Source organism: Maniola jurtina, chromosome 28, assembly GCF_905333055.1.
Source record: "Maniola jurtina chromosome 28, ilManJurt1.1, whole genome shotgun sequence".
NCBI classification, from domain to species: Eukaryota; Metazoa; Arthropoda; class Insecta; order Lepidoptera; family Nymphalidae; genus Maniola; species Maniola jurtina.
This window is the reverse complement of record NC_060056.1, coordinates 6,196,066-6,212,223: the sequence shown is the minus strand read 5'-3', so window position 1 is coordinate 6,212,223 and position 16,158 is coordinate 6,196,066. Positions and strand designations below refer to the sequence as shown.

Below are 16,158 nucleotides of genomic sequence, written 5' to 3'. Positions count from 1 at the left end.
TTAAAAATGGTTGTGATTGGCTTAATTTATGGCATTCCTGTTGCAGCAGTACCTAAATAGTAATTTGTACGACTTTACATTGTTATTGTCGGCCAATCAGAGGTCATTGCGATTCATATATTATGTACTGTAACTGAAATTCTACACGGTAAATACCGTGTGACGATGGCAGCCATCTTGGATTTGCTGAAACTCTTTTGCTATTGGCCAATCCATTCTATCGCAATAAGATTAGGTACCATAAATTCCACCAATCACGGCAATTATTTTTTTAGCCATCATTGATGCAGAAAGTCACTCCTATTCTTACATTGAACACATTTATACAATTTTTTTATCGAAGTTTCCTAATAAAAGGTTCGTAAGCGATTTGTTCAAAGTGATTTTTAGTTATTAAAATTTTTTGAACGTCACACAAACGTTCACTAAGGGAGTTTCACTAAGGAATACTAAAAATAATTATTATTATATAAATTAATTATTTATGTTTTACTTGAAAAAAACTAGTATTTAACCACCATAGCTTTGCTCTCGTAGAAATTGCGTAAAATACGTCCTCATTCCTCGTTTAGGTACATTTTGAAGGAAATCTCTGTGCAAAAATATCAGCTTTCTAGGTCCAAAGGTTTGCCTAGCCAGTGATGATGAGTCAGTCAGTGAGTTAAAGTCATTTATTCAAATTGGGTACTATTGTACACTTTCTGACTGTCAAACAATGATGTAGTGGTGATAATTAATTACGTTAACTTAAAACTAAAGCTACGAGGGTTCCAAACGCGCCCAAGTCTGAGAAGAGCCCACAACAAACTTCAGCCAGGTATAAGATGTAAGGCCGAGTGAATCAGGACTTTCCTTTTCAATATTACTGAGAATATTCACACTTTTTCATACGCAAGTATGAACGCAAAATAAACTTATGTAAAACAAAGCACTTTGAACAAGTCGTTAGCTCTTGGCGTGTTAGAGGCTATTAGGGTCTATACAGACGGGCTACAATTGGAGTGCAAAATTATAGTTTGGATGCAGTTAGTATAACTGCATAATCAGACACACGACGTGCAGTGGGGTGCAGTTCTAGAACTGATGCGCAGTCTAAACTATATGACTGCGTAGTCAGTGGGCAGTAATGCAGTTATATCAACTGCACTAAAAGCCATCCAAAATACAATTTTGCACTTGATTTAAGTACGAATGCAGACCGTCTGGATAACTGTAGACCCTTATTTTTTTTTTAGAATAAGTTAAACTAATGGTTTAGCTCCACTGTCGGGGATTGGCAAATGATTTGTTATCGCGAATGGTTGGCACGAATATAGGTTTTTAAATCCCTCGGGAACTGTTTGATTTTCCAGGATATATCTAATGCAACAATAGCTAGGGAGGATTATTCGTTATCAGTTATCACAGAATGTCATGTCTATCGGCCGGTTGATTTACCAAACTTATTTGAAAATTCGCTAAACACAAAACACTTTGACGGTCTGTCTGGCGCAATGATTAGCGTTGTAGGGTTATTAGTGGGGTTCGATTCCCGGTAGGGGTTTGGAATTTTTAATATTTCTGGTCTGGTCTGGTGGGAAGCTTCGGACGTGCCTAGTTACCACCCTACTGGCAAAACCGTGCCGCCAAGCGATTTTGCGTTCCAGTACGATGCCGTGCAAAAGGAGTATGGGTTTCATGAAAATTGCCATACCCTTCCAGGTTAAGCCCGCTTCCATCTTAGACTGCATCATCACTTACCACCAGGTGAGATTGCAGTTAAGGGCTAACTTGTATCTGAATAAAAAAAACATGAATATAGCCAGAATAGAATAGTGTGGCCAGTTGATTTGCCGAATGCCGAACTATCGTAATTAGAACTCAAATTATTTGCCGAATACCGATAGTAGAGCCGTACCATAATTGGGTAGCAGGCGCCATCTTTTGTGTGAATTTAAAAAACGTCCTCATTTTGATTGATCTATGTAACTATAGATCTTTTAAGAAAATCGACGTTTTTTAAATGAATTTATTCGTATGTTAATTTATTTAACTTAATTTAATTTATGTACCAGTAATCGTAGTTTCTAAGTATTCTTGGGTTGTAATTTTAATTATTTAAATGATAAAAATAGTATTGTAGTTATACTGCAAATTGACGAATTTAAAGACTTGGGTATTTATTTTTGTATCAAGTTTATTGAACGAAATTTTTGTACTTGAATATCATCGTTTTCATACATGTATCAAAAGCGAATAATAAAGACAAATTATACAGTAAAATGAATGTTCTTTATTTAACTACCTACCTAAATCACACTAATATTATAAAAGCGAACGTTTGTATGTTTGTTACTCCTTCACGCAAAAACTACTGGACGGCTTTTGTTGGGAATGGAGATAGATAATATCCTGAATTAGCACATAGGCTACTTTTATCCCGGAAAATCAAAGAGTTCCCACGGGATTTCGAGAAACCTAAATCCACACGCAAAGTGTGATGTGACTATCTCAACACAATCCAATGCCAATAACCATTTGCCTTATCTTGCTGCAGTCATTTACTATACTTCAAACCGGCATTGTATAGCGTGCAAAACTCGGGTCAATGCCCCTACGACGCGGCATTCACTCCGAATGGCCTATTTACGTAACGTTCGTTGACTTCTAGCGTCAGATGTTTTATATACAATATTAAACTTTTAAAAATACAGGATTTTTTTGGGCACCTTATCAGTAATCATCAGTAGGTATTATCATCACCTGTCTTCATTATTGCTAGCGTTCTGGTTACACTAGGTAAACGCGTCCCGTCTTAGACCACATCATCACTTTCCATCAGGTGTGATTGTGGTCAAGCGCTTGCCTATAGTGAATAAAAAAAAACCTTGTATACGAGAAAAACGAACGTTTGAAAATAAAACAATAAATATCAACAAATCATTTATTGAAACGCAATTCTTACATAACATTACCTAAATCAAACAATTTCACATATAAATTAAATATTAAGTATAGGTATGTTACTAATTGAAATGTCTTTCGACGCGATGGACGATGGGATGGGTGAAACTTTCACTTACCCGACTGCGGCAAAGTCAAAAGGGTTATGATTTTACAAGCCAATGTATGTATGTTTGTATCCAGATTCTGTGTGTTCCACCGTAGCGCCTAAACTACTGGCCGATTTTGTTGAATGAGGTGTCAATCGATTCGTCGTAAAGGTCCGGGTGACATAGGCTACATTTTATACGAAAAAATTGACCTAACGGATGTTACATGAAAAAAAGTGGGGGGCCTCCAAAAAAATTTTTTTTGCTGTTGTATCGAGTGGGATGTCAAATGGAAAAGGGGAAAATTCTGAGTTCATGAATATAAATGTACTACAACATTAAAATATACCAAGCGACAGAAAAACAATTTTACTATAATATTTCAGCGTTTATTAAGACGATCGCAGTCGGGTTATAGTTTTCAACTTTTAATCATTTTAATAGAGAAAGATAAAATTCTGAGTTCACAAATATAAATAAAGTACAAACTATTTCACTGTATCTATTGCTGTCTATCGGCAGTTCACGGGTAGTAGTAGGGTTTTAGTGCAGTTTAACTTTATCATGTTAGTGTCGCTTTTTTTCATCGAGTTTTAAATTACAATGATACTAAAGACGTTTTCACTTTAAAAAAATGTGTGAAAGGTTACCAAAAAAAAATGTTAGAAGAAACTAAAGAATAACACGAATTATACAAAAAAACGTACTTATAATTAAAGAAAGCTAGTACGAACTATACAAAAACAGTGGTAGAGTACGAATCTTACTAAATACCTAATACTTAATTACTGAAAAAAAAAAAACGAATTAACAAAGTATGAAAAAAACACAAAACATACAAAGCGTGTACGTCATATTATTTTTCTCAAAAAATCTATTTACAGTAAAGTACAGGTACTATTTTGGACTTCGTCTGTGTTGGTGTTGGCTGGCGGGCGTGCTCTGCCTTTTTGGAGTTTTTTTTGTTAAAACTGACTGGAAAGCGCTCTAAGGGGGTGCCGTGCGTGTGTCGGCGAGCGCCGGCACAGACGGGGTCCATACTTGTATAGTTTAACTAACTTGTTACAAATAACTCCAAACTTGACATTGGGTAAACTTTGTAAAGCCAGACGAGAGAGGAAAAAAAAGGTACTACTTTTATAAGTCGCATCAGCAAAATTCGTTTGCGCAGAAAACCGCAACCTAACGCCAACTAAACCTGAATGTACACCAATGAAATACAGACCTTATTGCTTGACCTTAAGAGGGGTCTCTCCGTCACTCGCTCCATACAAACGTAGTTCGTCTCTCATTGGAATACTATCCAATCGTACTCAATGGAATTTTGTAGAAACGTTCCGGGAACTAATATCTATATGCCTGTGGTTTTCCAGATTTCCGTTAAAATATTCGGTTTCAAAGTTACGCGGTCTTAAAAATTCACATACAAATCTTTGAGCCCCTGTAATTTTAAAACTACATATTTTTAGAAAAATCTAAAACACCACAGGCACAGATATTAGTTTCTAGAATATGTCTGCATTTCATAGACTTTGGTTGCTTAATATTCAAATGAAATTGGGACTACGATTGTTTGGAGTGACGGAGAGAGCCCTGTTAAGACTTTAAACACAAGAACAGAGACTCGTGCTATCTCGCTCATGTTCCGGGCGTACAAAACATGGCGCGTAGGCGACAACCAATAGCAGACGGACTCGCTCTATGATTGGCTGAAAATTTTTCGCGCCTTTCAAAAATAGAATTTCTGCGCAAGAGCTGGGCTTTGGCGGTATCTAGCAAATTAAGCTTATAATTTCTTGTATAATATCATGGAGTTCCGCAAAATAACTCTTGCTCCTATGCAAAATCTTGGTAAAAGATGATGGGGCTTTGGCGGTATCTAGCAAATTAAGCTTATAATTTCTTGTATAATATCATGGAGTTCCGCAAAATAACTCTTGCTCCTATGCAAAATCTTGGTAAAAGATGATGGGGCTTTGGCGGTATCTAGCAAATTAAGCTTATAATTTCTTGTATAATATCATGGAGTTCCGCAAAATAACTCTTGCTCCTATGCAAAATCTTGGTAAAAGATGATGATGAAGTCTAAGATGGAACAAAATGCAAGATATAGACAGCAGCTTGCCAGCTATACCATAGCAATTAAAATCACCAAGAAACTATAGTTAAAAGTACCAGATTGTGTGCGAAAGAGGGCAATTTGCTGGCTATAAAATTGTATGTGTAAACTGTGAAAAGGAGAGACGCGCAATAAAAGAAAGCATTTGAATTTTCTTACTATATTGCTGCTATTTAATTTTTATGGTTCCAACGTGGCAACAAGGCCCTATTACAAAGCTTTCGCTGTCCGTCCGTCAGTCTGTCTGTCAGCGGACTGTATCTCATAAACCGTAATAGGTATAGTTGAAATTTTCACTGTGTGTATCTCTATTGCCTCTAAAACAAATTAAAAAAAAAAAAAAACAAAATGGCCGAAATGTAAAAAAAAAATTAAAAGTACACACACTTGACAGTTTTTTAAAATACTATGTAAATGGACTATACTATAAACAGACGCCTACATAATTGCATGAAGAAGTTGCAGAAATAGTAGCAAAATTCGACTTATTCCGTTTATTCACCCTAAAACAGTCACCCTAAGGGTGTATACTGGGAATCGTGTGTCTGTCTGTTCACCCTAAACTAAAAAATACTATACAAATTCCATTTATAAGGTGAATAGACGGACACGGAACTAAAAAATAAAAGGTGGCTGTTTTAAGGCCGATTCACACCAAGCACGTACACGTGACACGTGCGTAAACCCCTAACACACCGGGTTACGCATACGTCCACGCTTTACGCAAGCGGTGTGCCATGTTTCATACAGTTCCATACATTACAACGCAATGGTACGCGCTACGTCTACGCTTACGCAGCCTGTGTGAACGAGCTATTAGGGTGTAAAAACCGAATAAAAAATCCTGCTGAGCGAAATTTAATACTGCAATGCAAACGACTATTTGGTGGCTATGAAATTGCATTTCGAAAATCCAAAAACCTAGACCTTAAGGACTCACGCTTCGCTACCCGTAACCGCTTCAACACACAACGAAGACTCCGAAGCATCGTCAATCGACGCAGAACTCTGAGAATCTACCAAATTTTCAGTAGTAGAATCTACAACTTCAGTATCATCAATAGTAGTAGACACTAACTTAGTTTTTATCCTATCTACGAATAAATAAGTATCTATTTTGACTTCTCCACTATTACTAGGATGGTATTCCGCTACTATCAAATCTTCAGTAGAAAAAGTCTTTTCTCTATGGCTTTTCATATGTCTACCTAAAAATTCACAGCAAAATTGCAGGTCGCAAATTTTACAGGCTATATATTCGAATGTGTCTAACTGTATATGATTCGTTATATGTTCAACACAATCGTCAGATGTTAGGAAGTATACGTTACATATACTACATTTAAATAGTTTATTTTTATTTAGTACTTCGTTCATATTATTAGAATTATTTTCGACATTTCTTGACGGCCCAACTTTATTCATAATATTATCTTCTTCAATTGGTCTTGAATTATTAATGTTTTTAGTTATATTTTCATTACTATTATTTTCATTATTAATTGTTGTTAAATTTTTAGTATCCGTAGTATTATCTTGAATTGAAGAGGTATGAGGTGGGTTAATAACAAACATTTTAGAAATGCTTTCAACGATACTGTCGTCCGCGTCAGTTTTATCAGTTTTTTTAGTATAAGGAATTTTCTTTTTCACATCGTTACTATGATGGATGTGCATATGTTTTTTAACTGATATGAACGAGAAAATTAGGCCACATTCTTTGCATTCATGTCTTGCTTCGTTATGCTTGCCCACCCTTTGGTGTCTTACTACGCTATGCTCAGTTAGGAAATTCATATCACACACATCGCATTTATATATACCTGCCATACCACTCGATTCTGCATTTCTACTAGAATTTGTTACATCTTTAGTCGAATTTTCACTAGAAGATCTATCATTATGATTTGAAATAAGTAAAGGATCAACATCATTGTTGTCATCCATACTTAATTCGTCCATATCTGTTTCGTCATCCTGAACTATTGAAGTATCAGACTGGTTATCATCTATAATACTAGAATTGCTTTCATCTACACTAGTATTTACACCATCGCTTTTTTTATGATCCTTATGATGAAGTCCCATATGCTTTCTTAGAGATCTGGAAGTAAAAATCAAACTGCATAAATTGCAATTAACTTTTCTTTCCGTATGTTTTCCGTTATATTTATGCTTCTCAAGACTTCGGGGATTTACGAAACTGAGTCCACAAACATCACAAGTATATATACCTGAGGAAGTTTTTCTGTTTACTGTCTGTCTGTTTGTTAGCTTTCGTTTCGGTGGATGATCGACGTACACAACATCTTCGTCATCCGGCAAATCCTGAAGAGCTTCAACCAAAGTAGTATCTTCGATAGATGCAATACTCAACTCAGAAATATCCGTTTCATCTTCCCCATGATGAACTCTCAAATGGAATTTGTAACTAGTCGAAAAGAATTTGATATTGCATTTCTCACAAGTTTTAATTGTATATTTGGGTTGATGATTGCCTTTCAAGTGATATTGGAAGCCGTCTATGGAAATGTTATATGTATCGCAATTGAAGCATTGAATAATCCAGTTCTCTGCACTATTATAGTCATTTCCTATTTGTTTTATTGTAAGGATGTAAACCTTATCCTTGATATAGCGTTTGCAATCTAGTAATGCCTTATGGTCATTTATCATAGATGCGTGAAAAACTAAGCCACAGTCCACACATTTGACCGCATTCCTATCTGTGTCACATGATTTTTCATGCTCTATCAACCCAGTCGCAGTCACAAAAAGTAATTTACAAGTTTTGCACTTAAAATATCGATTAGCAATGGGAACAAAATCATTGATCGTTTTAACGTAATCGACTCTTGGTCTTTTAGCAACTGTTCCTTCGTAACTTGTTATAACTTTGCGTTTGCTTGTTGAATCAATATTACGTTTTTCAACTTCAAGTTCATCCGTTTCGTCATTTGTTGGGACCTCACGTTTGCGTGAAGGAGGCATTGTGTGGTATTTCCCTGGGTTTTTATTAAATTTGATTACTTTAATATCATTGCTGTTAAAACTCATGTGCTCGTGAATTTTTTCATGCACTTTTCGCTTCGATGTGAGGAAAGCGAGACCGCATAATTTACAAGTGAACTTATGCGAATCCGATGAGCAAACGTGTTTTCCCAAGTTGCTTCTATTCCAAATGCATAAAGTGCATTGTGAACATTGATACAAAGTTGCCATTTTCTTATTAAGATTCCTAGTTTCGAAGAAAGCTCTTTTGATAGGCTTTTTATCTATAACTTCGCCATCGAAATACATTACTCGCATGTGGCTTCTATTAAATTTCTTTTTCTCATGAGACTTATAATGAGACGCTAAGCATTGGCTTCTGAACAACAGCGAGCATTTGACACATTTCCTTTTACTGCCACTATCTTCACATATATGCAATTTAATACTTGGTTTAGCAACACAAAGTTTACAATCTCTGCATACATAGAAATTGAGTATTTTGTTAGTTGTTTGTTTGATTTGTTGCGCGTCTTCTTTAATCGATTTCACATTACTTTTGCTTAGGTTATAGTGCTCGTGGTATTGTATATGTCTTCTGTATTTATGTTTATTTATCAGTTTGCCACAGTGCTGGCATCTAATGAACTTCAGTCCATCGGGTTCTTTTCTCTTCCCATGATTTGTTATCTCATCGACCACATTCTTGACCTCAGTCACCCTAAATTGCTTATCCGCATGAAACTGTACTATCCTAAAGGATTTAACATCCAGTTTGCGGGTTTCGTGCAAGTTCTCATGGAGGATTTTATGGGATCTATATGCGAATTTCAATGAACAAATGGAGCAACTATACTTTTTTCTATTTCTTACACAGCTATCGTTAACGTTTTGCGAATGTTCCATCACTATATTCGGGGCCACTATCAATTTACATTTGCCGCATTGATACAAAGTCAATTCCAACGACCCTTTTGAAACTACCTTCATTCTGACACATCTAGCAAACTTATACATACTTTTTGATAGTATCAACTGAATTTGCTCTTTCGTTAGACCCTTGAACATATCCATCCAAGAGTCTGATGGTAAATTTTCGTATTTATATGCAAGTATGATAAAGGAATCCTTATCCATATCATAATTTAGATGTAGTTTTTCATGTCTCTTGAAACATGCATCTACGAAGTTCAAATCACAAACATCACAATGCGTTATAGTGACATTGTAACTTTGCATGTTACAGAAATGGTCTTGGCAGTGCTCGACTACTTTGTCGTAAGAATCAATCACTATGTCGCAAGATTGACAAAGGTATAGTATATTCCATACTTGTTTGATAGATTTATACTTTTTCATTAATTCAGGAATATTTTCATTCATTTCAGACATATCATTTACTTCTTGATCTTCATGTGTTTCGACTGTTTTTGCGTATTCGTGAAAAGGTAGATGTAATTTGTAAGCCAGATCGCTGAATTTTTCGTGGCAATACTTGCAAATCTTTGATTCTTCCGAATTGCACGCGTGGTTATTCAAAGCACCCGCGCTGAAGAAGGTGACTTTACATTTTTTACACTTCTTAAAATTCGGAAAGGGTGGAGCGATTTCATTGCCATTTTGTATGTCAATGAATTTTAAATCGTTCAGTTTTAGTCTTGGGAACATTTTATGTATATTCCTGTGGGTTACGAAACCTTTTTGGGTAAATGTCAAACCGCAAGATTTGCAAGTTAAGAATTGACTTTCGTCAGTATTACATTGACCAATGTAATGCTTGTGAGTCTTAACGTTCGCCCTCATGCAACATTTACAAGTCGGACAGTAATATAATGACTTTTTATCGGTTTTGATTGAGCCTATAAATTTCTTAATTTTGACTATTTTAGTAACTTTCCTTTCATGTTTGTTTATTAAATTAACCTTTTCTTGTTCTTTAATAGCCATACTAACGTGATGGTACTCGGTAAATATAAAATCTCTGGATGTGAGACCACTTGCATGTATCTTTTTATGCAATGGCATCGCTCGAGCGTGTATCCATACATTGCATTCTTTGCATTGCATGGAAGGAGAATCTTTATTGCATGAATCTGTATGAAATGTCATGAAGCTTTTTTCGTCAAAGCAGATTTCGCATGATGTGCATTTACATATGATCCTGTTAAGTATGTTCCGAGAGATTTCGATAACTTTGAATCTATCCGAAACACTGTGTTGGTAGTCGTGATAAAATTTATCTTGTAGTTTGAAAGTTCGCCTACATTGATGGCATCTGTAGTTGTCTTTTTTTGAAGTCGGAACACATGACCTCGAATGTAACACGGCGCTAATGCACGAAACAAAATGTATATGACACTTATTACATTTGAATAAAGTGGATTTTGTTAACGGACGGGTCCTTGTGATGTTTTTCTGTGATTTTGCGGGTAGTTGCGAAAGGTTTGCTATTTTTTTCGATTCTTTCGGTGTTTTACGGAAATTGGCCAGCTTTTTGGAGTCTTCGACGCTACCTAAGTACCCGTGTTTGGCTGCTAAATGTATCCTAACCGAATAGTCTGAGGAGAAGCATAAGCTGCATCGGGGGCACTGAAATTTAGAAATCTTCTCGAAATCCGCGTAGCTTCCGTGGTACAGCTTGGTATGATACTTCAATATATGCTTGTTATAATTCTGAGTACTATTCATTTTGGAACTGCAAAAATGACATTTTAAATCTGACGGAACATGTTTGACATCACCCATCTCTTTCGTACGATGAAACGATAGCATATGCGTCCTCAATTTGGCCGACCATCTGAAATGACAGCTGCAAATTTTACAGATAGCATACGTACCTGCTGGACCTGTCAAATTCGTCTCATTATGTTTAGCCATATGCGCTTTGCACGCTGCGTCATTTTCAAAAACTAAATCGCATTTATCGCAAGCGAAATTACCCGGTAGCAACTCATATGTGTGCCTCAAAAGAGCTATAGTATTCGGAAATACTACGTTACAATGATTGCATAGTAAAGTTTTACAGTCGGCATCAATAGCATTGCCTTTGCTAGTGCTTTTGACAGCTTTATTTTTATTGACTGCTACTAAAAATGAATGTGAAATCATTTTGTGGGCATCCATATCGTTGCGTGTGGCGAAAAGGGTTTGGCATTCCTTACAAAAACGAGGGTTGTTATACAGTGAATTCTTACAGTCTTCTAGTAATACATAAGCATCTGGAAGGTCAGATTCCTCGTCCCCTGAAGGACTTTCTTCTGAATTACACGATGATTGGATTTTGGTACCTAGTATTATTTTGTTTTGGAATTTCCTCTCTTGTAACAGAAAATCTGTCTTTGAAGTAACTGTCTCCTTAACCGTATGTTCTCTTGCTTCTTGGAGAACTTGTTCTTCAAAACTCGAATCTTGTAATTCTGTCCCCTGGAAACTTGTACCTTGTACTTCTGTCCCCTGGAAACCTGGCCCTTGTGCTTCTGTGCCCTGTAAACTTATCCCTTGCAACTCTGATCTCTGCAAACTTGTCCCTTGTATTTCTGTCCCCTGGAAACTTGTACCTTGGTTTACCGTCTTCTGGGTTTCTAGTGTAGTCATACAAGGTTTAGAGCCGATAATGATTTTGTTGTTGAAAGATTTTAAATTATTCTCCTCCTTAATAACAATGGGAGCATGATGGTGGTGAGTATGGTAATCTTGTTCAATGTATGGTGTATCTGAAAAGGAATATTTAAAACATTTTAGGAATTACTATACTAGAATAACCATGATAGCCAAATGGTTAAGACATCTGCTCTTATTCGGGAGGTCGAGTAGTAGTTAGTTTGTATATAAAGAGAAACATAATTACATATGAACAGTTATTGATTAACCCGATTCACCCAAATCAAGTGAAAAGTTAGAGCCTTGATAGCTCAACGGTTGAAGAGCGGATTGAATTCCAAAAGGTTGGCAGTTCAAACCCCACCCGTTGCACTATTGTCGTACCCACTTCTGGCACAAGGTTTATGCTTAATTGGAGGGGAAAGGGGAGTATAGTCATGATTAGCATGGCTAATACTAGTGATTAGGCAAGTGATGGAGAACTGAACATGGAATAGTGAAAAAATCCCCTTTTATAACCATGCCAGTTTTATTCCTACAACATTCTATTCTACCTAGGCTAGCATGACTCTAAAAAGGGTAAAATCCATACTAATATTATGAATGTGAAAGTGTGTCTGTCTGTCTACTAACTTTTAATGGCCCAACAGTTTAACCGATTTTGATGTTTGGTACAGAGTTAGCTTAGGACAAAATCAAAGAGTTCCCACAGGATTCTTAAAGGCCCATCCGTTTAACCGGTTTATATGTGTGCAGAGGTAGCTTGCATTCTGGAAACTGACATAGGCAACTTTTTATCCCAGAAAATCACACTAAACCCACACGAATGAAGTTGTGAATATAACTTAGTGCATAAATTAAGATAAAATATACCCATACTTCCTTCCTCGTAGTCCTCAACCTCAGTCTTAACAATAGTGATGTCGGGGAACATGCCCCTGATGCGAGGGTTGTCCAGCACATCGTGCTCCTCTATGTCTATGTCGGACGACATTGTCTATGGATCACCTGAAAACAATGACAAACAATTACTCTAACCTGTACATGGAGTTGAAGTAAACATAAACAGACTTCTATGTTTGGAAATGAGTAGACAAAAGATTTTTATAATATCACTAGTTGCCCAGGGTGGGACGACCTCCAGCCCGCTAGACCGATGAACTGAAGATGGCAGGGACCAGGTGGATGAGGAAGGCGGGGGACCATGTTTGGTGGCACGCTCTTGTCCAGCCTTAGTCCTATGTCCAGCAGTGGGCGCATACAGGCTGATGGAATGGAATGGAATAATTAAGTAGAATTTTACAAATATATGAAACAGAAATAGGGAGGTTATTCTGACCGTGTTTAAGCAAGCCTGTTTTAGTGTGGGATGCCCTCCAGCACAATAGACCGACAATATAAAGCGGCTGGCTGGAAGTGGCTGGATGAGAAAGGCTGAGGACCGGGTGTGATGGCACTCTTTAGGGAAGGCCTATGTCCAACAGTGGACGTCCACAGGCTGATGATGACGATGATGAAACAGAAGTCTGAACTTTATTATGAGGCCTATGGTTAGTGACCATATCTCGAATCTGTATGTAATCACTGACTACGTACACTGTTCAACGGCTCCGGTCTTCAGGCATTGAAAATCGACTGATAAGTGTATTATGTACTGTCGCAAAGAGTTTACTTCCCTTACCAGGGGACATGGAATGAAAAAGAGCATTTAAATTTTAAAACTAAGACTTACCGTTCCCACTTAAATGAAATAAACAGATTTTTATTAACTTCTATGAAGATATACAAATCCCGTTTCTTGAACTGCCCATAAAGTTTATTTTAGTATTACATTTTGGGCTGATAGCCTATTGGGTAAAATCCAGTTTCTAGCTTACATTTTTCGCGTAATTTTAGGTTACGTATCCAAAAAATTTGATTACTGAGGTCTTAAATTACTTTTGTACACTTACTTATCCTCAATAACACCAGGATGTGTGATAAAACTGTAAATAAATAACTATTATGAGAAAATTAACACAAAATACAGAAGAAAGCTTGGCTTTCCTTCGAGAACTTAACGGTCATTTCAATTTCATCAATCCAAACAAATATGTAAATTGTAGCAGTTGAATTCCCGAATTATTTGTTGACCTACCAAAAATCCAAAATAGTTTTGAACAGAACAAATAAAATAAAATAAAACGCGGAAAAATTAATAAAATCGTTGAACATTGACGGTTGACCAAAGAGTAAATACTAAATACCACAGGTAAATACGGTTGGCGATAAACTTTTTTTAAATCAAAATTTTATTTTAGACATGGGTTCTAGGGTTTTGATTTGGGACTATTGACTATAGACGTAATAGTCCAGTTAAGTTAGTGTGTACGAGCCCTTTTTTACGCAGTTCTAAACTAAGGGTTAGTCCCATAGAGATATAATAAGGGTGGCGCTAAAGTAGCTGCCGGGTAAATTTTAAAGAGCAGGTTTTAAATAAAGAAATAAACTACGTCTACGTAAATTGTTGAGTAAATAAAAATATAACATTTTTATTTATAATATTATTATTTAAAAAATGGTAATGACTAAAAACACCGCTACATATTCATCACACCATCTGCCAACGCTAGAGCGCCATTTTGGAGGGAGGTTCGAACCACATTCGAGGTACGCATTATTTACTATTTATATTAGCTATACATCTTTTCAGCCCCCCCCCCCCCCCCCCCTCTCTTTCCAAGTAGGTAATAACTAATAACAAATCCTTACTTCTTCGGGATTCTATAAAATAATAATTCTGTGTACATTAAACATTAGTTTACTCAACCGCTTCTTATATAACTGAGATAGCTTGTATTCTATAAACGGCTGATGATACTTTTTTTAAACAAAAAGTACCTTAAGGAATTTCCAAAAATGGTGTTAAAAATGAAACAAAAGGTAAGATTTATAAATTTTTATTATATTTATTTTATAAATGTGCTCATTTCACAGTTAGGTGAAGAGAAATTGTCTTTTTTTTATAAATTTTAACAATATTGTTAATTTTAATGAACAATAATATTTAGAATCGATTAGTTATAATTTAAACACAAAACCAAACAGATTTAATAAGTACAGAAAAAGAAACGACCTAACAAAATTAAGTCATTTAAATTTAGCTAATATAATTATTTAGTTAAAATAATTACCCGAACTATATTAAAGTCTACTGGATCTGTCTGTTTTTTAAGCGCTATCTTAAAAGTGTCAATTTTACTCTAATTATAATAAAAAGTTCACTAATAAAATTAGTCTCTCTACATATTAATACTTAAAGCTAAACTTCAGAAGCCAGGATATGTTAGCTAGTTCAATTATAATTAGGGTAATAAAAATTAAGTAACTATAGTGCGTTTCATCGAATAGTACCTATGGCGTTATGTTGGCTCCCCTGTCTGTCAAAGGCATTTGCACCATATTTGCATAAGAAGACACAGATTTTATTTTCATTTGATTTTCCTGAATGAATGAAATGAAAATCAAATGAAAATAAACAAAATCTGCGTCTCCTCATGCCAATATGGTGCCAATGACCACCCAACAGACAGGGGAGCCAACATAACGCCATAGGTACTATTCGATGAAACGCACTATATCCATAATTATACTATTTAGTACTTTATGGTATTTATACAAAAGGACAGTTAAAATGAGTAATGCACTTTTAGGTAAGAGCATAAGCGCCGATTTTGCAATCGCCAAAGAATATTTAGCCGAGAAATTTTGACTTTTTGACAATTTTTGTATATCTATCAAAATGTAAGATCTATTGGTCAGATTAAGTTCATTCGGCGTTTGGGAAATTAGTCCTAAGCCAATTATCATTAAGAGGCGGCGCGCGTACATTACAAGCTTTTTTTTCTCTCTCGTCTGGCTTTACAAAGATTAGCCAATGTCAAGTTTGTAGTTATTTGTAACAAGTTAGTTAAACTATACAAGTATGGACCCCGTCTGTGCCGGCGCTCGCCGACACACGCACGGCACCCCCTTAGAGCGTTTTCCAGTCAGTTTTAACAAAAAAAAAAACACTCCAAAAAGGCAGAGCACGCCCGCCAGCTAACACAAACACAGACGAAGCCAATACAAGCTTTACTTACGTAACTATTTAGCATGACATAATTTTTTTTTAATTTGTACTCATAAATCATCATAAATACACAAAATTCTGTGACGTAAACAACCCTGGTAACGGACCACCATTTTTTGAAGAACGCAAGGTGTCAAAAGGTGCATAAACTCCACGCCAATGTTTCTATGCCACTACGCGTGTGTATCACTACAAGACAAGCATAAATTTGTCTATACTTTTTAAAATAAAATTGTATTTCAAAAAGTAACCTTTGCCTATCTGCAATTTTATATCTTTGGGCGTAATTTTTTTTTTTTTTTAAT

General features: G+C 36.0%; 1 protein-coding gene and 1 long non-coding RNA gene across 8 annotated transcripts; both read right to left on the bottom strand.

Moving 5' to 3' along the window:
* Positions 1-4,172: 4,172 nt before the first annotated feature.
* Positions 4,173-13,933, bottom strand: LOC123879340 (zinc finger protein 729-like). 7 transcript variants are annotated; one of them, XR_006798981.1, is made up of 4 exons: positions 13,475-13,863; positions 12,616-12,750; positions 4,636-11,855; positions 4,173-4,282 (listed from the first exon to the last, which is right to left on the bottom strand). XR_006798981.1 is itself a non-coding variant. In XM_045926987.1 (4 exons), the coding sequence occupies exons 3-4, from the start codon at positions 12,734-12,736 to the stop codon at positions 6,088-6,090; spliced, it is 5,889 nt and encodes a 1,962-aa protein (XP_045782943.1). In that variant the 5' UTR covers positions 12,737-12,750; positions 13,475-13,727; positions 13,880-13,933; the 3' UTR covers positions 4,602-6,087. The 7 variants fall into 7 exon arrangements, 6 of the variants coding, with proteins under 6 accessions (XP_045782943.1, XP_045782948.1, XP_045782946.1 ...); XM_045926987.1 differs by lacking the exon at positions 4,173-4,282 and adding an exon at positions 13,880-13,933 and having other exon boundaries at positions 4,602-11,855; positions 13,475-13,727; XM_045926992.1 differs by lacking the exon at positions 4,173-4,282 and having other exon boundaries at positions 4,602-11,577; positions 11,683-11,855.
* A 735-nt stretch (positions 13,934-14,668) lies between these two features.
* Positions 14,669-16,140, bottom strand: LOC123879380. Its single transcript, XR_006798990.1, has 2 exons — positions 15,385-16,140; positions 14,669-15,135 (listed from the first exon to the last, which is right to left on the bottom strand). It is a non-coding gene; the product is annotated as an uncharacterized LOC123879380 (long non-coding RNA).
* Between the last annotated feature and the right edge of the window lie 18 nt (positions 16,141-16,158).

Coding starts and splice junctions, on each gene's coding strand:
- LOC123879340 (XM_045926987.1), bottom strand. CDS start 12,736: ATGTCGTCCGACATAGACATAGAGGAGCACGATGTGCTGGACAACCCT. Junction 11,856..12,615: donor CTACGAGGAAGGAAGTATGG/GTATATTTTATC, acceptor ATTCCTTTTCAG/ATACACCATACATTGAACAA.